Source organism: Ammospiza nelsoni, chromosome 15, assembly GCF_027579445.1.
Source record: "Ammospiza nelsoni isolate bAmmNel1 chromosome 15, bAmmNel1.pri, whole genome shotgun sequence".
Lineage (NCBI taxonomy): Eukaryota > Metazoa > Chordata > Aves > Passeriformes > Passerellidae > Ammospiza > Ammospiza nelsoni.
In genome coordinates, this window is record NC_080647.1 from 4,094,992 (window position 1) to 4,122,146 (window position 27,155).

At 39.2% G+C, this 27,155-nt stretch overlaps 1 protein-coding gene across 2 annotated transcripts in view; it reads left to right on the forward strand.

The window, feature by feature from the left end:
* The window catches only part of CHM (CHM Rab escort protein), a 52,245-nt gene that overhangs the window by 13,511 nt on the left and 11,579 nt on the right, over positions 1–27,155 (forward strand). The window contains exons 3-10 of one of the 2 annotated variants that reach the window (XM_059482982.1): positions 2,646–2,718; positions 3,885–4,009; positions 7,699–7,878; positions 7,957–8,251; positions 9,308–9,424; positions 10,089–10,209; positions 12,435–12,660; positions 22,217–22,294. In XM_059482982.1, coding sequence (XP_059338965.1) covers positions 2,646–2,718; positions 3,885–4,009; positions 7,699–7,878; positions 7,957–8,251; positions 9,308–9,424; positions 10,089–10,209; positions 12,435–12,660; positions 22,217–22,294 — 1,215 coding nt within the window. Of the gene's footprint in view, positions 1–2,645; positions 2,719–3,884; positions 4,010–7,698; positions 8,252–9,307; positions 9,425–10,088; positions 10,210–12,434; positions 12,661–22,216; positions 22,295–27,155 lie in introns of both variants that reach the window. The other variant, XM_059482981.1, reaches the window with a different exon arrangement.

Genomic DNA, 27,155 nt, shown 5'->3' on the forward strand with positions numbered 1-27,155 from the left:
CAGTAATCATGTCTGCTCTGTCTTCCTTCTCTAGTGTTTTCAGATGAGAAAATTAAGCAATCCTGATTCATCATTTAGTGCAGGGAAACTAATTAAAATTCCAGGATAAAAAAAAAATCTGGAAGTTGCTACTTGAGGAGATGAATATTTGAGGTGGCATCACAGAGCTTGGGAAGGGTGCTCAGACACCAGGCAAGGAGGGACAGCTGTGGTTCCTTTTCCTTTGGAGAGGGCTGTGCCAGCTCCTCAGAATGCATGGAGCTCCACAGAAGGGTTGTGCAGTGCTTTGTTCAGCACTTTAGGTTGCTTCAACACTGGGTAAAACAAATAATTTCAAAGGAAATCCAAGCTGATAAAGAGGAACGTTCGCATGAAAGATGTCTGACAGCTCACAAACAAACTTTTGTAACTTTCTGTGAAAATAATGTTAATTTCTCTTACTGACAGTTTGAACTTTAAATAGTCTAAATATGCATGACTTAATATAGGTGGAGAATCAAGAAACCCACTCCTAATTGTAGGCAGATTTTTTCTGGGATTTCTGTGATCATGGCATTGCTTGCTCCAGCAGCTGTATATTGTATTCCAAATTCAAGAAACTTGCAACCTGAGCAGCACATTTCCTTAAAAACAAATCTTCATGATTTTTGGAAATCCCTGAAATGACAGGTAATACATGGATATTGAATTTTTTATTCTGTAGAATCTGAAGAAACCTGAAAAAATTACCTTGCACCACTGACAGCTTAAACAAAGCTTGAAGTTACCATCACATGCAACTGTCAGTGTCTTTTACAGATTGACATCTCACAGAATTGGGCATTTCATAGATTTAATCCCCATTGCTTTGGGGTCTGTGTGGTACCAAACAGGAATAGCTGTGGAGCTCCCCATGTCAGTCACACAGAGTCAGGGTGAGCTCCTGTTGCAGAGGATTGGAGCTCCTGCTTGGGAGCATCTGCAGGAGGAGCTGTGCTGTTCAGGGCATGGATTGAATCCCCATTGCTGTGTTCTGTGTGATACCCATCTGCAGGAGGAGCTGTGCTGTTCAGGGCATGGATTGAATCCCCATTGCTGTGTTCTGTGTGATACCCATCTGCAGGAGGAGCTGTGCTGTTCAGGGCATGGATTGAATCCCCATTGCTGTGCTCTGGGTGTTTCCCATCTGCAGGAGGAGCTGTGCTGCCCAGGGCATGGATTGAATCCCCATTGCTGTGTTCTGTGTGATACCCATCTGCAGGAGGAGCTGTGCTGCTCAGATTGAATCCCCATTGCTGTGTTCTGTGTGATACCCATCTGCAGGAGGAGCTGTGCTGCCCAGTGCTGCCCACTCTGCAGGGCAGGTCCTGCACCACCACCATCCCTTCTTGGAGCCACCCTTATTCATTCAGTGAATGCTGCATTCTGTTGTCTTCACAGAAGATGTCCTATTTATGTTCTTCACTGTTGCCTTGCAGGAGCTGAAAGACTTTTTTAGGTCAGTTTGTAGTCAGGAGCAATTAGCAGTGCTCAGCAGACATCTGTCCTTCATATGCTAAGTAAGCAGCGAGGTCCAGAGCAGAGCCCCTGGTGCTGAGCGGGGCTGACACTCCTGTGAAGGCTCTGTCAGTGCACATCAGCCCTGTCAAAAGCAGCCCATTGTAAATCTAGGCAGGAGAATCTAACCTGAATTTAGCTTTTCACTGGTATCACACTGATCTCTACAATTTAAAAGTGGAGGAGGTTATGATAAGATTGATTTAACAGCCTTCACATTATTCTTTAAAATGCAAACCCTATCTTCCTCCCTATAGCTACCTGTTCTGGAGGGTATTTTTGGTATCTTTGAGGCTTCTGAAGTGCCAGTACACATTGCCAGAAAATAGAGTTAAATCCTGAAATAACTTTAATTTTGCAAGAACTGGTGACTTTTTAAAATGTAATTACTCTTATTATTTTTCTTCTCAGAGTTAAGTATTTAAGATGTGCTATGCCATCTGACAACAAAAGCCAACTAATCCAACAGATGTTTAGAGAAATATTGGTAGAGAAATTTTAAAAAGAGAGAGCAGAGACTTTCTTTGCTTAACAGCAGAACTATTAATTTTCTCTGATTTAAAAGCAGTAAATAATCTTTTTGCAAGCAAGAAGGTGGCAAATAGAAACTGGGAAGTGCTCAGGGAGGGATGATCACTTGGTACAAATCAGTTCCTTTGGCTCCACCTGCAGTACATGCAGTTCAGTGAGTGTTTTGCCAGAGCAGCTTCACAATCTGTAACAGGCAAAATCTATTGTGTAAGCAGTAGATAAACAATAAACTGCACTGTCCTGTATTTGACATCATGGATAAGAGAGCCAGTCTTGGCCAAAAAGCAGTATTATCTCTATTTTCCTTTTCTTCACACTATCCCTTGTGTTGTTCTCAGCATTATCCATTTACCCTGCAAATAATTTGATTTCGGACTGTAGTGTGTTTGGTCACAGATGCATGCAAGGAGGAAAATGGAAATTTTGCAAAATACTAATTTTCATCTATTCTGCATCTGAAAAATCTTACCATGTAAAATGTTTTGAATGTATCATACTTGGTTGGTTTTTTTTCTTTAAATCTGGGAAAGTTGTTTTACCTGTCCAACAGGTTTTCCTTTTGTTGTTTTTCTTTGCAGGAGAAATTACTATGGTGGAAACTGGGCCAGCTTTAGTTTTTCAGGATTATTATCTTGGATTAAAGAAAATCAGGTAAAAATTTCCCAAATTGTTTCTTTTAGGCCTCCTTACCATTGAATCTCTGTTGTTTGCATGATTTATTTCAAGACAAATCACCTCCCTGCTTTTGCTCTTTGGTCATTTGACAGATCAAAGAGGTTTGTAGTTCCCAGCTTTGCTGCTTGAGCCTCACCCATCTGGCCTGGCAGTGTGAGGCTCTGATGTGCTGCCTTGTCAGTCTGATTGAGGCCAGCCTGGTGCTCAGCCACACTTCTGCCTTCTTGAGCTTAAAGAGAAGCAACTACACCATTGTTTCAGTTCCTTTAGGATAATCTGGTTTCTCCATTCCCTCTTGGATTATTTTCCTCTGTCTGATGTTTCAGCCCTTTTGTTTGTCTCGTTTGTATTCAGCTGATTCTTCCTTACAGGCAGAGAAGTGTGTGCTGGATCCTCCCATTGAAATGTCCTGTAACCAGGACAAAAAGATGAATGCTGATAGTGTATTTTCCAATGACCAAAGTTTATCTGATTCATGGCAGTCCCCTAGAAATCTTGCAGGGAGGAGATTTATTCAGGAAATGGAGCCCAGGGCTGGATTAGCAGGGGCTGCTCTGTTATTTACAGAAATGCTCAGAGCCTGTGGGGTGTAGAAGATGGAAGTTCCTCAGCTCAGTCTCACCCTGCTCTTTACACTGTGCTGCCTCCTGGCATCATCAGGGCACTTGCTCAGTGCCAGAGCTTCATATTCTGTGAGTTGTGTTGTATGATTTAGGGATTCCTGCATGCACAGATTAATACAATCCCCCAGATCACCAGGTTTTTCCATATGGTTTCCATTCAAAGAGCTTTGTCCCAGAATCTGGACCTACCCTGGCTGTGGCAAACCTGCCTTTTAGGACATTGCATTCCAAGTTACATTCAGCTCTCTACTAAAGAGAGAGCTTTATTTCATTTAACACTGTATTTCAGATTAATAGGGCCAGTGCTGTAGTGCAAATGTTGGCATGGTGTGATAAAGTAACCAGCTCTAAGTGTTTTAACTCAAAAGACATATATAGAAAAAAAAAATTAGGACAGTTATCAGGGTTTATTTTTCCCTTATATTATTAGATGGTACATATTATTTGTGTCTAGAGAGATTTGTAGCTCAAGAACAGCTTGTACAGTACAATATGTAATTTTATACTTGTTCTTTTAAGCAAAAGGCAGATCTCAGTGATGAATGTGAGGACTGGAGAAAACTGATCCTTGAGGATGAAGAAGCAATTCCTCTCAGCAGCAAGGATAAAACTATTCAACATGTAGAAGATTTCTGTTTTGGAGAGTAAGTAGAAAAGTACAAATTCATGAGCAATTTTGCATGCCCAGAGTAAATTATCATATTGTGCTTTGGTTGTAAGGGTTTCACCATGCTGCCACGTTACACATTGTCCCAAAATGCAACCCTGACCTCTGAAATGTTCTCATGTCCTTGTGCTTTGTTGGAATCAATTCACTGAAAGACCCTGATCCTTCCTAAATGGCCTCTCTGGGTGCAGTCTAATTTGTTGACCAACTTTGTGAGTTTGTGATTTACTTCTGAGCAGAAAACACAAGTGTTGTGTTTAGGTATTAGTAGTAGTAGGCAGCTGTGCACTGCCCTCAGTTAAATTTTTCCATTCTTAATTTGCCTAAAAGCTGCTGTTCTCATTATCAAAAATTAAACCCCTAAATCCATGTAAAATGAACCACATACAAAAGAACAACTACACAAATGGGCAACTGTACTGTAACTGTGAAATACTTGTGGTGAAATGATAAAGTAATATTTCCCTTTGTCCTTTTTATGTGCAATGAATTTAACTTAGTGAAGTTAAATCCACTGAGTATAAATATAACTAACTGAACTGTGTATTTATTTATTTATTTATTATTTTTTCTCTTCTGGATTTTGTACTGAACTGAACATTCTCCAGAATTCTTGAGAGGAAATTCTTTGAGATAGTTCTGTAAACTTAACCTTGAATCCCTTAGAAAATACCATAGGTATAGGTAGCTAAATGAAATGCTGACACATACTCATAAAGAAATACAGATTTCTGTCTGTAAACACCATAAGTAGGGGAAAAAAGGTGTGAATTACATAAATACAATGTGAAGGTCACAGACTGAGACTCTTCCAAGGTTCAGTGCTGCACAGTAATGGTGCTTGACTGGATTGCAGATAAAATGCAATGCTTATTTTAAAGCAATAGCACTTGGATATTGTAATTGTCATCCTGTTGTCATAATAAATAATGTTCAGAAGCAGGATTAAATCAGAGGGAAAGGTTTTGTAGTCTTTTGACTTTGTGTATAATTTCTGACTGATAGCTGGCTCCCAGATGAGTCCCCTGGCACTGAGATTTCACACTTAGAAGTGAGATTATACTTGGGTAAAATTGAGCTTTTAAGCATTCAGCTTAGCTCAGTACAGTGCTGTCTGTCCTGGTCATCACCAAGAAAAACCCCATTTCTCCCAAGGAACAAGGATAAGATTAATAAACCTGGCAAAGAAAAAGTTCTCCAAAAGAACTTGAAATTTTCTGAGAGTCAATTACTGTGTTTCTGACAATTTACATGTTCTGCCTAGATTCTATAGTTTTTGCTTAACTTTTGTAACTCCTATGAAGTAACCATGAAACATTTATTTTGAAAGAATAAACAGCTGGGTAGCAGTATAATATACACAGTGCAAATCTGAAATGAATGGCCTTAGAACAAAGTGCATCCATCAAAGGGAAAGAATACTGTGTCTACAACAAGCTGGATTGAAAAAAGGCAAATGGCTGAAAAATAAATAGTGAACACCTGTGCTGAATAAATTAACCAGCTGGTTGGCAATTTTTCATTTGACCTATCTGAAGGGGTTGCTGTTACAAGGCATTAATAAGACACATTCATTTTAAGATATTCCTTTGTTAGTACCATTAATTGATGAATGGTGGAAGATAATATTCTAAATTTACACAACAATTTGTCTGCAGATGTATTATTTTCTTCTGAATTAGGAGAAGAATTGTCTGTACAGCAGTTCAATTTGAGTCATTTTTATAGACAGTTCTTACATTATTCAGGGATATTTGGTCCTATAGGAAGGATGTCATGAATTTAGATTATATTCCGTTTTTGGGCTCTCATTATAAAATCTGTGGAGCTGGAAATCATGGAGATTTACCTATTCTTTAATGGGAACTGAATAGAGATTTAAAATATGTAAATATTTCTGTTACACTGCTTTTCAGAATGATATAGAAAAATACAGTGTATGATGATATGAATCCAAGTTTATTTTGATTTTAAAAAGTAATAATCAAGTATGTTTAAAATAAGATTAACTGTTCATTGAGATTGGGAGGAGTTAGAAAGAAAACCTTATTCTGAAATTTTGTGTTACAAAGGTTTAGGATGAGTTAAATAAAAGCTTCATTGTAGTTACTGAATTACTGGGAAGAGCTTTTGCAGTTTTCACAAACACTGTTCCAAAATCCTTAAAAAAAACCCAAAATCAAAATAGAACCCCAAAATATAATTGACTTTCATTTTTATTTGTAGCAGAGATTGCTTTTTTGAACAACATTTGACAAAGTACTTATCTCTCTTTGATATTTTATAGTTACTTAATGCTGGCAATCTGAAGCAAAAAGACATCATTAATGTACAGAAACAGCCTTCTCTCATTAGTGCTTCCTTATAGCAGTTCCTGCATTTCCCAGGGCAATATTTTACCCAGTCATGAGTTAAGTGCTTCCTGGTGACTTTGCCCAAGCTGGGAGATCACTTCCAAACTTTTCATGAGTGCATGCGAGCTCCATCAGTTCATAAATGAGGAGCAATTTTTAAAGGATCCCAGGTTTTTGTTCCTTTTTGAACCGAAATCTTGCTCCTGCTTCCATCTGCAGGTGTGTGAGGGAGCATTTTGGTGTTGGTGCTGAGTAATTCCTTGCTGTTCTGGGAATTTTAACCATCCTGTTAATACTCTGTTTGCAGGTCACCTTTAAAATCATAGTTCATTAGTTTCCAGGCAAGATTAAATAGTTTATTCAGTGCATTAATGGCTTGTGGTAGAAAGATAAAAAGATAGTTTGGAATTATTGCTGAACTCCTTTCACTTGCAATGACACTGATTTGATTCATCTCAGTGGTAGTGTAAACTAAACCAAGTTCAAAAGTCCTGCTTTCTCAGGGAGGTGTCACTGAAGTTCAACATAAAACAAGAAGATGAGATTAAAAGTGGAGGGCTGCTTTATGAGGGGAATTTTAAAGAAATGTTGTGGACAGGAAATGAACTGTGCAGAGTGAATGTTCTGTGGGAATGTCCCTCCTGTGACTGGCTGCCTTCATGCCCTGTGCATGGATTTGGAGCACTTGCATAACAGCATTGCTGCTTGAACAGCTCATTAGAATGCAAGGGCAGAGTTAAAAGAGCAATTTGAAAGTTTTGCTGAAGCTTTGGGTCCAAGTGGTCTGGTTCTCTGCTGGGATCATGGCTGCAGAGGAGCTTGGTTGTGTAAAGCTTGTCAAATGTTGTTTTCTTCAGGACAGAATCTCAGCTTAATTACTTTAATGCATATTTGCTTTTCAATTTCATGGATGTTAATCTGTAGGGAACACCTGATCAAGTTACTGGTTTTATTTCAAAATAGTCCATTTCTATTGTTGATGTAGCTGTGTATTGTTTCACCATGAGGGCCTTGATTTTCTTTTTGAGACCCTTCTATTTTTTAAGTATATGTAAAGTAAAAACTCAAATTTTTGTTGCTGTTTTTTCTCCTCAATAAAAATAGTCTCTTGAATTGTAGCTTTGCAGCCAAAGAACCAGAGTTTGTTAGTGGGTGGAATACCTGAATGGGCCAGGATAAAGAAATTCTAATGCTTTTCCTAGAAATGCTTGAGGTTTCTGCTCTGGCACCAACTCAAAACTTTAAACAAGCTTTTTAAGACTCTTCAAAAAGACTTTTCCCCCCTCTTTTTCCCCTCTGTGTTTTTAATCAGTCAGGATTCAGCTGAAGGTGTTGAAGAAGCTGGTGCTCTGCCAAAGCTGCATGTGCCTGGAGCCCTTGCTGCCCAGGGGGAGTCCCCAGGGCCCGAGAAGGAGAGTCCAGCAGTGGAGGGGATTCCTCTGGGATCACAGGGGAGTCCAGCAGTGGAGGGGATTCCTCTGGGATCACAGGAGAGTCCAGCAGTGGAGGGGATTCCTCTGGGATCACAGGAGAGTCCAGCAGTGGAGGGGATTCCTCTGGGATCACAGGGGAGTCCAGCAGTGGAGGAGGCTTCCCCAGGGTCTGAGAAAGAGAATGCGGCAGTGGAGAGCCCTGGAGAGGAGCCCCAGAGCTGCTCTGAGGCAGCCAGGGCAGCTGCAGGGGACGGGGCAGGAGCAGCCCCTGGCCCTGGAGCTGCTCCCAGCACGGCCGACGGCGACTCCGCTCCGCAACCAGCAAAGACAGAAGCTGCACCCTCTGAAAATGCTGCCCAAGAACCAAAGAAAATCACCTATTCTCAAATTGTTAGAGAAGGCAGAAGGTTTAATGTTGATTTGGTTTCTAAGGTAGGAACTGAATGACTTTATTTTGCGTAAGTACGTTTGCTTTGCTTAAAATGCTGACATTTGTTTTAAAGCACCTTTGAGGGAAAATAGCCACTCTTGAGAAGTAAGAATTGTTAGCACTAAAACAAACATGAGTTATTTGATATGTGACCTTAAGTGTTTTATAACCAAAGAGATCAAAAAACACAGCTCAGAAATATTGCCTTGAAATAAATGTCATGGAATATAGCACTTGGGTAATACCAGCAAAATGTCTCATTTTAAATAGTGCCATTAAAAACTTGTATTTTTAAACAAGAAAGAGCAATCTGCATGCAGATTGTTCTGTCTTTTTAAAAAGATAAAAATATGTTTTTTACAGCACAGGGAAGTTTTTTCGAAGTTGAATGCTTCACTTTACATATTGTGCCTAAAAAGATTTTTCAAACCTTTGGAAACTGAAAAATAAACTCTCTTCACTAATTCATTCAATTCTTTGTGAAGACATTGTGAAATCATTATTGCAAATTTCATGTTCCAGATGTGAATCCCACTTCCAAGCCTCCTTGCAATGACATCTTGAACACCAGTCAGTGGGTGGTGGTTAAGCAGATAATGCTGTTTTGTATCCTTTTTTTACTGTGTTAAAGGGACATGGTGGTAACTGCAGCAAATCCCAGAAATTCAGCCACAAGAGTGGTCAGCAGGGCAGGCCAGGAGTTTGTGCTGGGGTTTCCCTAGCAGGGGAACATCAGCTTTCTTGTTGGTGTCCCAGGAAACCTTTATCCAGAAAGTCTCTGTGTGCTCTTGCGAAGTCTGTTACTCAGTACCATGAGACTTTTCAATACAAACATTTTCAGTTCATAGTTACATTTCTATCCCTTCTGTATTTCATATTTGTACCTTCTAGAAAGATGATTAAATTATATATGGCTGAACCTTAGCTTGGGAGTCATGGAATTGATCTGTGGAAAAGGTGCCTCTTGGTTCAGGGGATTTAGGGAGCAGCTGGTGAGGATTTTGTTGGGTGCTTCACTGATCCTCTTCACCCAGCAGTTCCTTTCTGCTCCTGTGCAGTTGCTGTACTCCCGGGGGCTGTTAATTGACCTCCTCATTAAGTCCAACGTGAGCAGATACGCCGAGTTCAAAAACGCCACGCGGGTTCTCGCCTTCCGCGAGGGGAAAGTGGAACAGGTACCAGAAAACCATGGGCTGCATGTGTTTGTGTTTCATCTCAGCTCCTGCAAGTCAAGAAGCTTGAAATTGGTTTTTTGAGTGTTTTTTCCTTAATTATGATTCTGTTTTAATTTCTGGAAGAAAAGATGTTGGTATGTGTTATCTAGAAATATGAAAATAAAATCAAACCAAGCTAAAATAAGGTTGTGCAGTCCAGCACATTGACATAAATCTTAACCTCAGGCTAAATGTTTAGGCCATGACTGATTGGCAGATAATTGTTGAAGATTCAAATATTTTAGGTTTTAAAGATTTTAAGATTCAAAGATTTAGGTTTTAGTCTGACATAGACTTGATTTGTCTTTGTTACATACAATAGAAATCAGTGTGATAATGGCAACGGGAGGTATCGGCACAGTGAATACAAACTCAAGTGATTATCTCTGCAGTTAGAGATGCAATTGAAATTGAAGGGAGATAAAAAAGATTTTTGAATATTCTTATTGTGGAAAACTGGTAACTTTAGCTACAATAGAAATTAGGGGAAATAAATATATAAGAAAATAGCTGTAATTGAAAACAATAATTTGAAATATTTGTTATTTTATCAGACTATTGTTGCTTGATCCTTTTACATTCAGAGTATGGAAAGTATCTGAAATTATTAAAAAATACTTTGCAGGTGCCTTGTTCCAGAGCAGATGTCTTCAACAGCAGACAGCTGACCATGGTGGAGAAGAGAATGCTCATGAAATTTCTGACATTTTGTTTGGACTATGAACAGCACCCTGAGGAATACCAAGGTAGTGTCTCATTGAACAAGGTGCACTCCCTTCTCAGGACTTTCTTCAGGGAGGACAGTTCTGAGAGCTCTCCTGTGTTTTCACGTGGTTTATTTTTACAGATTCATTTTTAAAGTATGCTTTGACCTTTTTGTGACCTTTTCACTTCAGTGTTAAATTTTTCTACTTAAGCACTTACTCTTCTAGTTCTCACATTATTTATTATTTACATTTTTCTTTAACAGCAAAATTATATATTACAGCAAGGTTGCAAAATGCTTTTTGTCATTTTTAAGTGTTTTCCTCCCTTCCCCCAGGTATTTTTTAAAAGAATGTGATGTATCTGAATTTTCTGTCTGTTTTTTTGGATTACTAGGTAAACCTTCACAATGCTTTACAACAAATCAGAAATGGAGAAAATGGAATTTTTAAACTATGAAAGTAAATGTAATTTAATGCTCTTTAGTTGTAAAGGGCAAGTTCAAAGTGCTTTTATCAAGTGTTGGCTTATTTAGATGAGAGGAAATCAGAAGAGATTTGAGCTATAATGTGTGAAGAATAACGAGCTGCGGGTCAAAGAGGGAAATCAGCTCAACAGGAGGAAGGGGCTTTGGGTTTGTGCTCCTCAGGGTACAAAGAATGAAGTGGTGTCCTCAGTTCTTGCAGTCTAAAAGTAAATTAAGGCAAAGAGAAAAAAAAATCTGTCAAAAAGAAATAGTGAGGAATGAGGAGTACAAACATCAGAGAAAATTATTGAACACATGCAAGAGAAGAACAGTCAGTATCAAGATCTGGTGAGATTAAGAAAAGGAGAGTCTGTAATGAACTCCAGAAAATCCTGAAGGGGAAAAACTCATTAGGCTGAAGTGGTTTATTGATTACAGGTGATCTCAGTTTGCTGCTGCTGGAAGAAATGGAGGTGCTCACAGTGAGGATATTTGTGGTATTTAGAAAATTTATTGAGTAAAAAAAAGGAGATGCCACATCAATTTTAAATGAATCCATTGATTCGTGTACCTAAATAACATTAGATGTATTTTACTTACAGAGCCAGTTAAACAGTTTTTGTTCCTATATTTTAAAATAGCCTGAGAAGTAATTGAGAATATTTTGAGTCAGATTAGGCTAATGTAAAAACTTAAGAAATTTAAAATTGCTCTTGATGAGATCATTGCATTCGTGGGAAGGCAGACTTTTAATAGGAAGAGTTCATGAGCGTGAAGAATTTTTTAAAGCTTTTTTTTCTGTAAAATATGGAATTATATAAGAAGTTTGAAGTGTGGAAAACTTGAGAATTTTTTTAGAATGATAAAACAAAAAAAATCCCTTGTCATTTTATGACTTTGTGCATGGCTGTACAAAGAGCAGTAAGATACATTTGTAATAGAGCAGTGGTTGAATCTTGAACAGAATATATAGCTTGATAATATTGGGCTCTGAACTAGTTAGGAATTTATCCAGAAGTGAAATAAGAGCAGATCTCTGAATAGGATAGAAGCCTGCTATTGCTTAAATACAATCTTTTCCTGGCAAAAATCTTTCTGTTATGAAGATGACTAAAAGTTTTTCAGAGATGTATCAATGCCAACATGCTTTAAACATCTCCCAGAAGAGTTGTGTTTCTTTGAATTTCAAAATGTGCCAGCAATAATATTATTTTAAAGGGAAGATAGAGTCCTTGATCCCTTTCTGCTCTCTGTCTCATCCACATTTGTTTGTTGCCAGCAAGTCATCCAATTAAAATAAATACTGCACCTTCTCATCTCTGGATTGTGGCACTGTGTGAGGGGCTTCTCTGAGCACAGATATCCAGTCTGGCACTGGCAGTGTGGGTGCAGCAGTCCTGTTCTGTAGTGGCTGTAATCTGGGGTGATATTTTGGGTAATTTACAGGACACAGCATCCCATGGCACTTGGGTGGATTTTAGTCCACAGTTTGTCACTTTTCTCTCAGGGCTGGGAAATGGAGTTAGATCAAGTCTTGCAATGAATAGGTGATGGCATTGGAGACCCATAAAGTGGGTTTGTGATATTTTGAAATATTTTAATGGAGTGCTGTTTCTGTCTTCTGAGATAACTCACTTTCTGGGAGTAGTTCTTCTAACTTTCGTTGACTGGATGATCCATTTTCAGCAAGATGTTTGTTGAAAAATTCACTTGCTCTTGTTTGCTGGAATCCAGAGCACTTGTTTGAGCTGAAGTGCAGATGTTGGAGTGTGCTCAGTGCCTCCTGTGCTTTTCCCTCAGAACACGAGTCCAGCACGTTTGCTGAGTTCCTGCAGACACGGAAGCTGACCCCCAGCCTGCAGCACTTCATCCTTCACTCCATTGCAATGGTGGCACAGACTGAGAGCAGCACTCTGGAAGGGCTTCAGGCAACAAAAAAATTCCTGCAGTGCCTTGGCCGCTATGGCAACACCCCATTCCTGTTCCCTCTGTATGGGCAGGGAGAGATCCCACAGTGCTTCTGCAGGTAAGCCTCACTCACCCAGACACATCCCAAACAGGAAACCCTTGTCATGTAAGAGGTGTCACTCACTAGGACACTGCTTTGCAACATTTTTCATTGTTTTACAAATGCAGCTTGTAGTAGCTGCTGGCTGTGGTGGCTGCTGTAAGTTAATAAGGGCTAGGAAATGAGAAAGCCATCATTTAACCCATATGTAGCTGCCCCTTCTTAAATCTGACAGAGGAGACTCGGGGATATCTGTCCAAAAGGGGGACTGTGCATTTTGAGTAGGTTAAAAAATTTGTATGTGAGTCTACCCTAAAGCTGCAGGAAGATCCATGTTGTCAATTTGTGTTACTAATTAATGCTGAGAATTCATCTGTCATTCACAGGTATATATTTAATAATGAACTGGATTGTTCTGAAAGAGAAGAATAGTGCCACGTGTCCAGTTCAGAATTACATTTAAAACGAACCTTTCTACATCAGACTTTTATACAAACAGGGCAATTGATGTGAAATCATGACATTGTTCTGTAGCTCTCTCTAGACTGAAGGTTCCAGCTCCTATGAACTGACCAGCAGAGGAGATCCCATGCAGCTCTGTTTCACTGAGCCACTGCTACATTCTGACATCCCAAGCAGCAGCCATATGTTCTCCACTCCTTGAGCCTTGGAAAGCAAATAAAACAAAAAAGCCCAGGATTCCAGGATAACCCAAGATCCACTTGAGTGGCAGTGGCAGTGCAGTCCCTGCTCCTGAGGTGTCCCTGGCCTGTGGTTCTGGCACAGAGCTGGTGCTTGGTGCTTTTGGGTGCAGAGGGTGGGTGGTTTTCATTTCAGTTGTTTCCAACAGTTCAACTGCCTTTTAAAAGGCTGAGGGGTTTTTTTCATCTTTGCTTTTGCTGGCAAGCAGCCTTTCCATCTGCTCAATGTGGGTTTAATGTGGTAACCTGGAGGTCTGAAGTAAACATTAGCTCTGTTTAAAAAAAGCAGCTTTGCCTGGTGAGGCCAGTTTGTCTGAGTGATATATCTGTACATCAGTCCCTTAAATAGCAGTGCAGGGTCTTACCTGCTTTGTTTGGTGCTGGACAAGTTCTGCTTTTTACATGTGTGCTACTATGAAATTGTGGTTTACAGCAGGTTGTTGGGTGTTCCTGTTTGTCTCTGTGATGGATTCCATTTCTCTTCTCCAGAGCAGTCCCTAAATTACTGCCAGAGGAATGGCCTTAGCAGCTTGATCCTGCTGGGCTGTGTAAAGCATGGGTGCAGCTATGTCTTGATAGAAACATTCTGGAATAATTGTGCTCCATTGAATAGAAATGTTATTTGCTACCATCTTTTGTCAGTACCTTTCATCTGCTCCTTGAGCTGTATTTAAATGGTGATTTAAAGTGCAGACCTTGGTAATTAGGTGATTGGACAGATCATTTGTGAACAAGAATTGGGGTTAGGCAACTATTCTGCATACAGTCATGCAACAGAACTTGTGTTTCTGGATTTTATGGATGTCTTTGTGTCTTTCTAGGACTTCATGTGAGGCCAGGTATCTGTATGTGACCAGAGATTAATAAATCACTATGTTATCAGAGCCATTGAAGTAGTACAGTTTTGGCAGTTCAACCTTCCTTGGCTTCAAATGCCTGGGGGAAAAAAGTAAATTTAATATTTAAAATTTTGCTTGCTTTTTTTCCTCTGTAGATTCTTATCCATGTAATTTTTCTTGCATTTTCAAAATCCCTTTAGCTTAATTGTTTTTTATTTAATAACCAGCACATCCAGTTTTCTGATCTGTAACAGCAGTATATTTCAAGTTAGCAGTAGAGGTGTCTAGAAGTATTATAAATATTCTTATCAGAAAATCATTCTGTGATGACAGGAGTTCTTCAGATGGTCTGAACTTTCTATTTCAGATCACTGGTTGCTACATTTTAGGATTTTTTTGCTAAAATGTATAACTTTTACAACAAAGAGGGTATTTTCCTGGATGGAGCAAATTAATCTGTCAAACCAAAAAGTAATTACACTTTTAAAAGGTATGTATTGCAAAAATTCTAATACAAAACTTTTTAAACATTATCAGTTCTTTTTAAGTGAACAATTTAGGAGGCAACCATAATATTTTTTGAGATTAATCACAATTTTTAAAGGTGTTCTGCCCTCAGGATTGTGTCTTGCTCAGAGTGAGCTGTATGTGAAGAATGCTGCTGGGGCTGTGGAGTAAAGAGGCAGCAGCAGAGCCTATAGATCACAGGCTACAGCTTTTATCACCAGCTTATCAGGGGAAGGTGTCACCTGGCCTGTGATTTCTAACCACTGTTCTATATTCTGCTTTAATGTAAACCTCTTAAGCGTTTCTTGCAGCCAGTTACACTGTGTGTTCTCATCAAGGCTACTGTTATAAATGGCACACATGCATATTGATGGGAATGAGTCAAAGACATTTGGAAGTCACATCCTTGCATCCCAAATGAGTCCTGCATAAACACCACAACCTTTTGGAGCTGCTGACGACACTCCAGCGAGCAGAAGCGCTCTTCCTTCTTTATTGGTTTAAGCAGGGATGGTTTAGGAGAGAAAATTAAACTTTTCTATCACCAATATGGTGAGGTACAGATGGGAGGTTTCTGTCTCCATCAGTTGGAGTCGTGGAACAAGGAAGGTCATTGGGAGCCTCCTGCTCTCCTGAGCTGACAAAAAAAAGCAAAACTTCACTGGCCCTTAACAGCTTCCTTTGCTTCCTTCTTGGTACAAAACTGTCCTGAATCTCCTTTCTAATGATGTAGCAATAGTCTGATCTTAAGTACAAGTGAATATAATAATATCTCATCCTTGAGGAAAACCCAAACAAGCTTTTACATCTGCTGCTGTTTGCTTTGTGAACACACTGAATTTGGGGCAGAGCAGGCAAAGTTTCACTTCAGTTTGGTTTCAGATTCTTTCCTCTGGACTCATGGAAATATGGACATGCAAATGGAATTGACTTTCTGAGAAGCAGTAGTTTTTCCCATGTGAACTTTCAGAGGGAATTGGTGACTGTCCCCTGTATCATGTCACAAAGGTTCCACAGGGACACGTTCTCTCTTCTTTGGATAACAAAGACACAATTATCCAAAAGCTGACAGATGGCAGTAGGTGCTGGAATATCCTTGGCTGCTTGGCCAGAGGAGTTGGTGAGTCCCTGACTCTCATGGGAAGTTGGTTAATAATGTGCATTTCCTATAAACAGACCTGGAGCTTTCCCATTGTGTGTTTGGTGGGCAGTGTCACCCTTTGTAGGAGTTCCTACAGATTCTGCCTGAAATTGTAATTTCTGTCTCTGTGACAGTGACAGCAGTAATTTAGTGATGGAGGAAAGATCTGATTAAGACAGTTCCATCTCTTTCAGTGCCCATATTTACAGGAAGATTAAGAGGCCAGGCTGAGATAAGATGAATAGTGTGATTGATTCTGAGGGTTCCTGTATATATTTAAAAATGAATAATCAGTTTTACCTTTACATGTGCACTGTTACCTGCTAGAGATGTCAGAGCTTCTGGGGTAGTCTCAGGTCCTTTAAAATTCCCAATTATGTCCCTGTTACACTCTAGGAAGGTTTTAGTGGTCTGAAATCAAGACTGGACTTCAGGAAACCTGACTGCAGTCATTTATTAAAAATTGGGCACACCATGTTTTTCAGCTGAATCTAAGCATGAGTATTATGTCTCTGCATTTTAGCAAGATGCAGAACTTTTCTGTGTGTAAATTGTATGATTTAGCACATTAATGAGAATTTAATGAGAAATTCAATCAGTGTGAATTCTTGGTGACAACCAGGTGTGACAGATTTGAGTGTCAGCACATGTGAAACAATCACAGGTGATTTAAAAATCATAGTGAGATATAAGTTCAGTCCTCCATTTCAAAATACCTAATTTTCATATTTATCTGTCTCTTATCACTTATAATTATTCCATTTCTTTGGACCAGAAAATGTAATTGGAATTACTGACAACTTCTCACTATTCCTTGAGTTGTACTAAAATGCTGAATAGTACCGGTAGCTGCAGTGCTGCTTTCCTCTTAATTGTTTTCACTTGCATTTCAGGGAAATAATAAAACTTCGAATGTAGTTTGGCCTTTAAAGACAAACTTGATATCTTTCTTCTCACTTTGTTGGCAGATGAATGCAAAATGGGCAAGCAGAATTAGCAGGATTGTTTTAGGATCAGTTGTTTGTTTTTCTCTCTAAGGAGAAACTCTTTCTTGGGATAAACATGAGGGAAGTGAGATAATCCATCATTCTGAGACCTGTTCACTGGTGATGGATGGATAGATTGGTAAAGTAACTCAATAATCTTCATTTTTTTCAGGTTATTCACAGATCAGTGAGCCTTGTCGTTAATACAGCTGTGGAATGCTTTTGTGTCCTTGCCCACAGTATTTCTCAGAATGACAGGAAAAGACTTTTAATTTGGAAATAACCTTTGTTGTAAAATGCATTAAGTGGATGAAACTTAGAGAATACCTTCTCATTTTAGTTTTTATCTTCTGAGTGTTTGTCAATTCTTTGTTTTAAAAATTACTTGCAAACATGAGAGCTGTTTTGCTCCCTGTTCTTTCTGACTAGAAATTGTGTTCTGCAGGAGTTTATACCTCGTGAAGGCCTTCAGCCATGAGAATCCATCACATGGGATGCTCTGAATGCAGTGGATGCTGTCCCAGTGTATTGATTTCCCACCCCTAACTAGGCAGGGAAAAGTTTTCAGTCAAGAAATTGTATTGAGGGGTCAGACTTACATTGTCCTACTCTCATTCTTGATCATCTTGGTTCATTTTAAAAGCATATTTAGAACCTAAAAGGACAAAATACAAATACTATTGTGAGATGACTTTTTCAGGGTTTAATAATTAGGGTAATGGTGATAATAGGAGGCAAATATATCTTAATGTATTATTTTGGTATTACGTCTTACCAGTCCCTTAGCAAGGAAATTCCTCCCTGGTCGTGTGGGGATGTGCAGGTTGTGCCTTACAGGGTCTCCCTGAGAATTCTGACTCACATGTGAATATTTGCAGCATTATCAGGAGAGCTGTGGAAGTGACAGGATTGTTTATTACTGGAGCAAATCTGAGATGAGGAGGCAAATTGCATTTAGCAGAGTCCTTTTTCATTAAACCAGAAGACAGAGAAAGGTACCTTCCTAAACATGGCAGAATTAGTAAAATAGCCCTTGAATTTCATTGAGGATTAAGAGAACTGGAATTTGTATCTTTTCTGGAGGCAGAGAACACAGAACTGGGTTCTATAGATGAGCTAATGTTTAGTGACTGCTCCTAGTGCTGGCTTTTGTGCCTTGCCCTGCAGTCCTGCTCTCCCCAGCCTCTCTGGGAGGGCAGAGCTGTTGTGTAACTGCAGCTGGGTGACCTTGGCTGAGGAGAAGCAGCTTCTCCAGCAGGGTCCATGGGGTTTGGAGCCAGGTCCTTCCACCTCCCCAGAGAGGAGCCTTGGGAGTGCCTCTGCACTTCCCTGCCCTCCCAGCAGCACAGAAACAACTCAACTCTTCTGTTTCTTTTTTCCCTCTCCAGCTCCGTGGCAATTTCTTACAGTTGCCACAGTGCTTTAACCATAATTTTTAGGTCACTTAAACACATTGCCTGATGGTTTCTCACCTAACCTTCATAGAAATCATCTGTTTCTTGAGTTTAGAATCCCAGAGAATGACTCTTAACCTTGATTCACTAAAAAGTAGTGTTATTGCAATATCCTTGAAAAACTTAGATTGATAATATGGTTAATTTTAAGAAAGCACTTTTATATTGTGCCCAGAGTCATCAGTATCATGGCACTTTTATCAGCAATAAGCTGCTGGTACTGCAGTTGTTTAAATTACTAATTAGTAGTTGAAATGAAAAGACAGATTAAACATGGTCTCATTTTTGTCAACAGAATTTCCTCAGGTTTAGAAACACCCTAAGAAATCTACACTGGCACAAAGCGAGGCTGAAGTATAGGAACATAGAAATATATTATAAATTAAGATTTTTATTGCATTATCTTCTAACATTTGAGTTTGGGAAATGGAATTGGGATCTTGGGCCTGTAAAAGGCAGCAGTGACTTCCCCAACCACAAAACTTGTACATCACATAATGGGAGCTCAAATGCTAAAACTCCTGAAATAGTTGTACTTCAGTGCAGAGTGATCACTCAGAATCCCTGAACAATAAATACCAACCCTTGCCAGACTCTGATGAAATAGACTGAAATTACCCCAGTTTTGTAATTATGGAGAGAGGTGCACAGAGGGTCTGTGAAGGGTCAGTGATAAGTAGCTGGAGCTTTGTGCTCTAACCCAAACCAAGCCCAGCAGTTTTTATCTTGTCTGTTTTACTGTGTTCACTGCTAGAGTGTTTCACAGGATGTGAATGGATATTTCTGTATATGCAGTCTAAATTCCATACAATTAAAAGGAGCAATTTCTTAGTTTTAAAGTTAAATTTGGTACCCCAGCTCTGCCATTCCAGCTCCTCTTCCTGCAGCATTTCCCAGTCCCAGCCTGGTTTTCCAGAAGGAAGGGGAGATCTGGGGAAGGAAATCCTCTTACCTGGGGCTGCAGGCTCCACATGCTGGTGGGGAGTGCAGAACTTTATGATTGGTGTACAATTGTCATGTTGCTGATGGATTTAGAGCATAGGCTGCTTCTCTAATCCTACAGGACTTTTTTAAATTTCACAGGAATAATGAACACAGCCTGCAGGAAAAAGTCAAAATATTTGACTCTTCATCTGCTTCCCTAAGCATTTCTGTCACATATTTTCCTTTCCATAGCTCTCCAAATGCCAGGACAGTTCAGGATGACATAAATTATTTTCTTCATTAGTTTTTGGGTGCTGTTTTTTGGGGGCTGGATTTTTGGTGTTACCCAGATGGATACTCACACCAAGTTTTGACTTTGATATGGGAACCATGTGTTTGGAAGATTAACCATCACTTTTTGTAGCTGTAGCTATTTTATTTATTTGATTTGTGTCAACTCTACCTGTTAATGTTTTTGGAACACAGCAACATTGGAGGAAAGTCTGATTTTCTAGGAGCCTTTCAGGAAACAGACTTTAACATAAGAACCAGGTCACAGCTTGCTCTGTGTGTAAAAATAAACTGAAAGCGGACAATTCATTATCTCAGCACTTGCCATGTTTTTCTTTGATCTTTCTCCAAAGCTTGCAGTGCTGTACATGGAGTATTCAGCTTTAAGGAGAGAAACAAATAGTTCTTACAACAGAAAAAATGCACAGTTAAAAGTTAGCCAATTTTTAAATTAATCACAACATGCATTGTAGAAATCAGAGGACAAATTACATGCTAGAAATAAAAATTCGATTTTGGTGTAAAATTATTTGATACAGTTTTAAAATTCTTTCAGAGTGAACTAAGGCTAAGTCTGTAATGTGTTTTTGTGGTATCTCAGTGTTGGAAATCGAGATGTCAAATAGAGAGACATTCTATTTTTGTTCAATTAATATCACAGAGCATTACATCAAAGCAGTAAACTCCTCTTGTATCAACAGATGCAGCAACCCTGAAGCCTATTTTCTCTCTTGTTACATTAGTGTTTAATTAAAGAAAACAACTAGTTGGAGGCAGTTACTTTCTGTGAAATGTAATGAAGATTTATTTTGTAAGTGACCTTCACTGTATTAGCTGAATCAGTAATCAGTAAAATTAATAGAATAATCAAATTATATACAAACTCATAAATCACTGTGAATATGCTGTCAAAAATGCAGCTTTTAATATGTCCTATTGTTCCACAGCTGTATTAAAAATTGCAGCTGCTGATTTCTGCCTTGATGGGGTCTGAAATGGCATTTAAAGGCTGTGTATGATGGAAGGTACCAGGCCAAAAATTTTCACAACTGTTAATTTAGCTGTAATATGATTTGATGTCAGCAGGGCAGAGTTGAAGCTGAGTACAGTGTTGTTGCTATCTTTCAGCAAAACTTGAATTATTGGTGGAGGCAGTCGCCAGTTAATTAGAGTAATATCAGTTTAAATGTCTGTCATTTAGGGTTAATGCTATCAAAGAGTTGCTTGTACTTCAAGTGCAGTCAAATCATCTTGAATAGCCCATTGTATGAAAGTAATGCCAGCACAATGATTTTACTTTGTCATAAATTATTGGGGTGCCATTTAGTTGAATATTTCGGTTTCTGTATTTAAATAATTTTGGCAAGTCCTTCCTAGCTGTGTCATTTTTCATGCTAGGCTGTTCTAAGAGGTGTTTTGGCTGTTTGTGATTGTTCAGCAACACAATCAAAATTCCTTTCCATTTTCATTTTAAAAGAACTTTTCTGCTGGCCTATGAAAACTGGTCATGCCCTCATCCCCTGGATAGCAGGCTACTCTTGGAAAGAAATAATTCACATTTTTGTGCAGCCAAGCAGCAAAGTTCTTTCAAAGCACGCTGGAAAAATAAAGTGCATATATCAAAACCCCTTGGCTGTGGTTGAAGGAAAACTGTAATTAATGTTTTTAACTAAGGAATCCAGTTGTAGTTAAGTTAATAGTGCTATTCTTAAATGCAAGATATGAAATCAACTCCTCTGAGTTGGTTTGAGATGCTGATAGCTGCTGTCAGGCAGGAGGCTGTGGATTGCAGCATTAGAGATAATAAACCCATAGCTCTGGGTTCTCTGAGTTCTTCAGTGGATGTTTAACCTTTGTGGCATCTTCAACAACCTCCAAATAGCCAAGGCTGGGATTTTTGGGATGAATCTCTGGTTTTCCATGAGGAGCAGGGGTGTTTTTAGGGAGCTGGGTGTTCCAGGTGTCCCGTGGTACTTGGTGGTACTGGCAGCTCCTTGGGCTGCCCCTGTCCTGCAGGTCAGAGGGGTTGTGGGACTGGCTGTCTTGGAACTGCTCATCTGGCATTAGAATGACAGAATAATGCCATTTTTGGAAGTCAGGTTTGCAAAGTGAAAGTTTTCAAGTTTGTCATCTGTGAACATAAATCAAAATGCTTTCACTTCAAAATCACAGAATCAGAGACTGCTTTGGGTTGGAAGAGACCTTAAAGCTCATCCAGTGCCACCCCTGCCATGGCAGGGACACCTTCCACTGTCCCAGGGTGCTCCAAGCCCTGTCCAGCCTGGCCTTGGACACGTCCAGGGATCCAGGGGCAGCCACAGCTGCTCTGGGCACCTGTGCCAGGGCCTACCCACCCTCACAGGGAGGGATGTTTTCCATACATCCAATCTAAACCTACCCTCCTTCAGTTTAAGGCTGTTCCCTCCCCTTGTCCTGTCCCTCCATCCCTTGTCCCCAGTCCCTCTCCAGCTCTCCTGGAGCCCCTTCAGGCCCTGGCAGGGGCTCTGAGCTCTGCCTGGAGCTTCTCCTCTCCAGCTGAGCACCCCCAGCTCTGCCAGCCTGGCTCCAACCCTGTGATAGCTCAGTGACCTCCTCTGCACTCCAACAGCTCCACATCTTGCTTCTGTCAGTAAATCAGTCTTACCAACACCTCAGAGTTTTGCCTTGCTGACCACTCAGGCTGATTGCAATTAGCAGAGCTGCACTAATGAGCTGTGTTTCCCTGTTGCAGGCTGTGTGCTGTGTTTGGGGGGATCTACTGCCTCCGTCACGCCGTGCGCTGCCTGGTGCTGGACAGAGCCTCGGGCCGGTAAGGGGCACCCGCAACTTCTGTTTATACACAAAACACAGGTGAAAAATGCCTCAAGTCAATTGAAAAAAAAATGATTCTTCAGAGATCCTCCTTGGTATTAATAACACATCAACCTTGATTAAAAGTAATTTGTGTATAGGACCTCCAGAACAAGGAAAGTGGGTCTAGAATATAGAAACTAAATTAATTTCCCTGTGATATTACTACAGCTCCTGATCACCCAAGCTTGGAAGACAAATCATTTCAGCTGCCGGGGGGCTGGTGATGAGTGATGTTAGTTTTCCTTGTGGCCTTACCTACTCTAATTGATTTTCATCAGATGACAACAAAGCCCTCTGTTATTGCATTTTTAAAAATGGAGCTCACCTAAAGACTCATCAGATTAATCTTTGCTGATAATGCATGTCACTCCAAGAGAAAAGACTTTAATGAGTTTTTAGGTAGATTGTTGTCATAAACTATGCTGCCCTCTTATTCTAGAATAAATTCTTTTACAACAATATCAGGCCTGTAGGCAGGTTGAAAGTTCAGCTAAGAAAAATCAACTCAGAGTTTTTTCCATAGTGGCATTTTTCACACCTCTGTAAATTGTCATATTTCTGTTATACACATTTTATCAGATATTAGTCTAACTGCACTTTGGCTGTCTTAAAGACTCTGTTTGCAGGTTAGTGCTTATAATTGAAAAGTTCAAGATGTTTTGTAGAAAATTTAGAGAATTAATTTAGAAATGGTGTAGTACCAAAGTATTAGGAGAATGAGTAGTTAAATGAGGGGGTGTGAGTTTATTTCTCAGCTCCTTTGCAATTCCTGGAGCACAGTCCTTGTAGCTGCATTTGCCATGACATGGTCCAGTAGTAGCTGTTTTCCCTGAAATTGGATAAACTCCAGATTTTACCTTTCTGCCTGTTCCTGAAGATTCTGGAGTTCACTGCACAGTTGTAGACTTTGAGACGTAAATGTGTTTTATCAGGTGTGTTCTTCCAAATGCACAATTCATATGCAAATTAAACTGTGCCCCTTTCAGGAACTGTCATTTATTTTAACACTGATACTTGAACTGTTGCTGTAGGAAGTTTTATATTCCAATAATGTTTAAATACTTAAACTGCTCTTGCAGGGGGACAAAGCTTTTAGTTGGTAGCAACTTCCAAACCCCACTCTGTGCAGGTCTTAACTGGTCAGTGGCACTGCTTGCCCCAGTTTCCAACTTCTTCTGCACATCCTGGAGACCTTTGAAATCAGTGTTTTCTTTATAATGTTATGTGCGTTCCACAAGAGCTGGAGTGCTGCTTTTCCATTAACCTGACTTTGTTTTGAATACAGTTTAAAAAAAAAGCAGCACAAATATCTTTTTTTAGGCTGCTTTTGGGGTTCACTTGTGCCATTTTAGAATGATAGATTTTTGAGGAGCAGAATTATTGAAATACTTCTAAAGATTTTACCAGACTTTCATTATTCCAAAAACACTGAGCTTTTAATAATGCCATTATCTGGTAGTGAATATGAAGAAGCACAACATATCCAAGATATCCATTTCCTTTATCTTCTGTTTTGTTCTTGCTGTTATCTCCTTCCTCACTGTGTATCCCCCCCTGCACCAGCTTGTATTTCCTCTTGACTTTGGGCTTCAGTGTTTTGCCTAATAAAAATCAGCTATCAAGTTGTTAATGAGGCTATTTATGAGTTACTGAGCTTTTGAGTCAACAGACCATTAATAGTAATTGGTAAGAGGCAAATTCATATCTGGTTGTCAGTGCAGCTGGCTGTGTGCTGCAGAGGCAGCTTCCCCAGGTTACAGATGGCTCACTCAGCACTGCAGAAATGCATTGTGCAGTGCTCATTACCACTTTATGGCTCCTTTCACAGCTCTGCAGACTGCATCCATGCCTTAAGGCAGGGAGTTTTTCTCTATTTTTAATATTCCTGGTTTAGTACACATAAGGAAAATGCATACTTCTAGCTACAGCCTTGATTTTCTTCTAAATTTTTTTGTTAGAGTTTAATTAAAATCAGAATATCACCAGGCTTTAAAAAGAACTTTAGTTCCTTTTAAACTAGAGTTTAAAGTTTAGTCCAGCATTTTTCTCAATGTGACTAACATTGCTTTTTCACATTTTCCTACCCATGCCTGTATATACAGAGAACAGTAGATTTCATACCCAGCTCTACAATTATTTTTAACCTTTTTCTGTAGGTCTTTTTATAATTTTTGAAAATAAGATTCAGGCAAGACAGGGTGAAAGAACAGAAATTTTAGACAACCCTATTTTAAGATTTTAGTAATGCACTTGAAAATATCTGGTTTTTACGTATGGTACAAGATCTGCTGTTTTAATAAGTTTGTAGGACATCCTGAGTTCTTGATAGAGCTGTTAGGCTCTGTTAGAAAATAAAAACCACATTGTATTTCTGAGGCTGTGGAACATTGTATTTCTGAGGCTAAGGAAAAAAACCACATTTAATGTATGATAATGTTGTTTTTCTCTGTGTTTATTGTGTGTCACTTTTTTGGGTACATGTAAAATTTCATCATAATGTTGGACATTTTATATTGATCACGCTTCACATATGTTTCCAATTGCATCATTCTGTCTCAGAATGGAAGAGATGTGATGAATGGCCATTTATACATCTGTGATAAGAAGATAGAGCAAACAGGCAGTAATTTCCATATCTGCTGAAATACTGCAGCCTGGCTTTGGCAGTGCTGCTGAGTCCATTTCAAGGATGTCGCCCTTAGTCCATTAGTTTGGATAATGAGCCCTATAAAGTACATTTATAACTCGTGGCACTGCAAGGAGATGGATTCTAATTTTCATCCTTTTATCCAGACACATTGAAAGAAGGTCAATGAAGGGGTGGCTGTGATTCATTGTCACAACACAGATCAGATGACAGAGACCTGATAATGTCAGTGCAGGAGTGTTTGCTGCATGTGGAAGCACTACTTGAAAGAAATTTTCTCAGCATCACCCTTTGAAGTGAAGTGGGACTGAAATGAAAAGCTCTCTCTCTCTGTCTCAGTTTTAAATCTTATCACACATATGACCTGCTGCTATTCCTGAACAAAGGAGAGGAAACAACACTTAGCAGCAAAATAAAATGTGTCGTTGCTTTTGCTGGCTTTGAGTGATGCAACATGACATTTAATCAACCTTTCCCCTTCCAGAATGTTTGGGGGGTGGTGGGGAAATTGTTTCATAAACAATAAGAAAGGTTATAATTAGAAATGAGCTGCAGCAGCTCGACTTCCTTGTTTATTTGCAGTATTCAAATGAGAGCTCCAGGATGAAATCACTGGGATTAACAGTTAGGAAAAACTTGTTAAAGTTGCAAGTGAAACAGACATGGGATAGGATTTGAAACTGAAGCATGTTGGATGTCAAACAGTGCTTGTACTGTTGTCAGGTACCTGTTGAATTTAAAACAGGAATATACGTAGGGACCAGATGCCTGGGAGGTCAGCATTAGAAGTCAGTGTTACAAAAACATGTTTAATAGTCATAAACCTCTTACATTACAGATGAGGACTGTGTGTCACCTTTTTTCAATTCTCATCTCAGGTTATATGAACAGCTGGTTTACCAGAGCTGGTGGAGCTGATTGCTGTTACTTATTTAGATTTGGGTTTGTAGATCATTATAATCACAGATGCTGACAAGTAGCTTGAAGTTACAGAAATGTTGTTCTTTCCTAAGGCATAACTTGCAGATATTCCACAGACAAAGTTGCACTATGATAAAAGGGTAAATCTGCACATATCTCTGGCTCAGGCATTGTGTTCCTTTGGATGTTTCCCTGTGCATTTACACTTGTGTAAGTGTGTGTGAGAAAATTCACTGCTTTAAGTGAATTAAATCACTGTGTGTTAAATTGTTGAAACACAGATAAAGTTATTCAGAAAGCTTAGTTTTAAAAAAGGTGATTTTCATGCCCCAAGAAAAAATCCAGTAAAGCTAATTTGCTTTTATTTATTTATGAACTAAATGTTCTGACAGTGTAGAAGAGAGCACAGATCATGGATATAGAATCAGCAGCAGAGGTGGCTTTACTGAGTATCTGTGTGCAGCCTCCTTTTCTTTGTCTCCTTTTCATCATGTATATGATGCAGCTTTGTATGTCATACATAACTGAAGTTTGTCCTTTCACAGAGAATTTTCCCCCTTAGAATCTGAAATTTGTATTCTCATTTAAGCTCACTGAATGGGTTCATTTCTGTGGTTTGCATTTCTGTCCGGCTTCTATTTCTGTCCTTGTTCTATGGAGAACATTTGTGTTGTTCTTACAGCACCAGGAACTCAGTTAATCCCTTTGTGTGTCACTCAGAGATAAAGGGTGTATTTAGTTGTCACAGACAGAGCAACTCACTCTTGGAACACTCTGATGCACTCATTTGTCAGGGAGCTTTCCCAAATCTCCTGAGTTATTTGCTATTTAATTTGTCAAATATTATTGTCAAAACAAACTTGGTTTTGGTGAAGGTATCTTTCTGAAAAAGAAATCCCACTCCAAAGTAATTCACAGATTTATTTTTACTTATTATGAATGGGAAATGTAGAGCTAAATGCCAGTGCTGTAAGCTTACATTTTCTGTAAAAAGTAATCAGTTTATTAAAGTTGGGATGTCATTATCTGTATTGGCACTGCATGTGTAAACTTCATATACACCAGCTAGAATGTGTCAGTCTAGGTTTTGGTGATGAGTTGAATTGGTTTAGGGGTTCACATGTTCAAGAAATACAATGAATTTAATGAAAGATACAAATATTGTGCTGTATAACTCAATTTTAACAACTTATGCATGCTTTTGTTACCTTTAATCAAAATTTCTTACTGTGGTTTGTTTTTTTTAAAT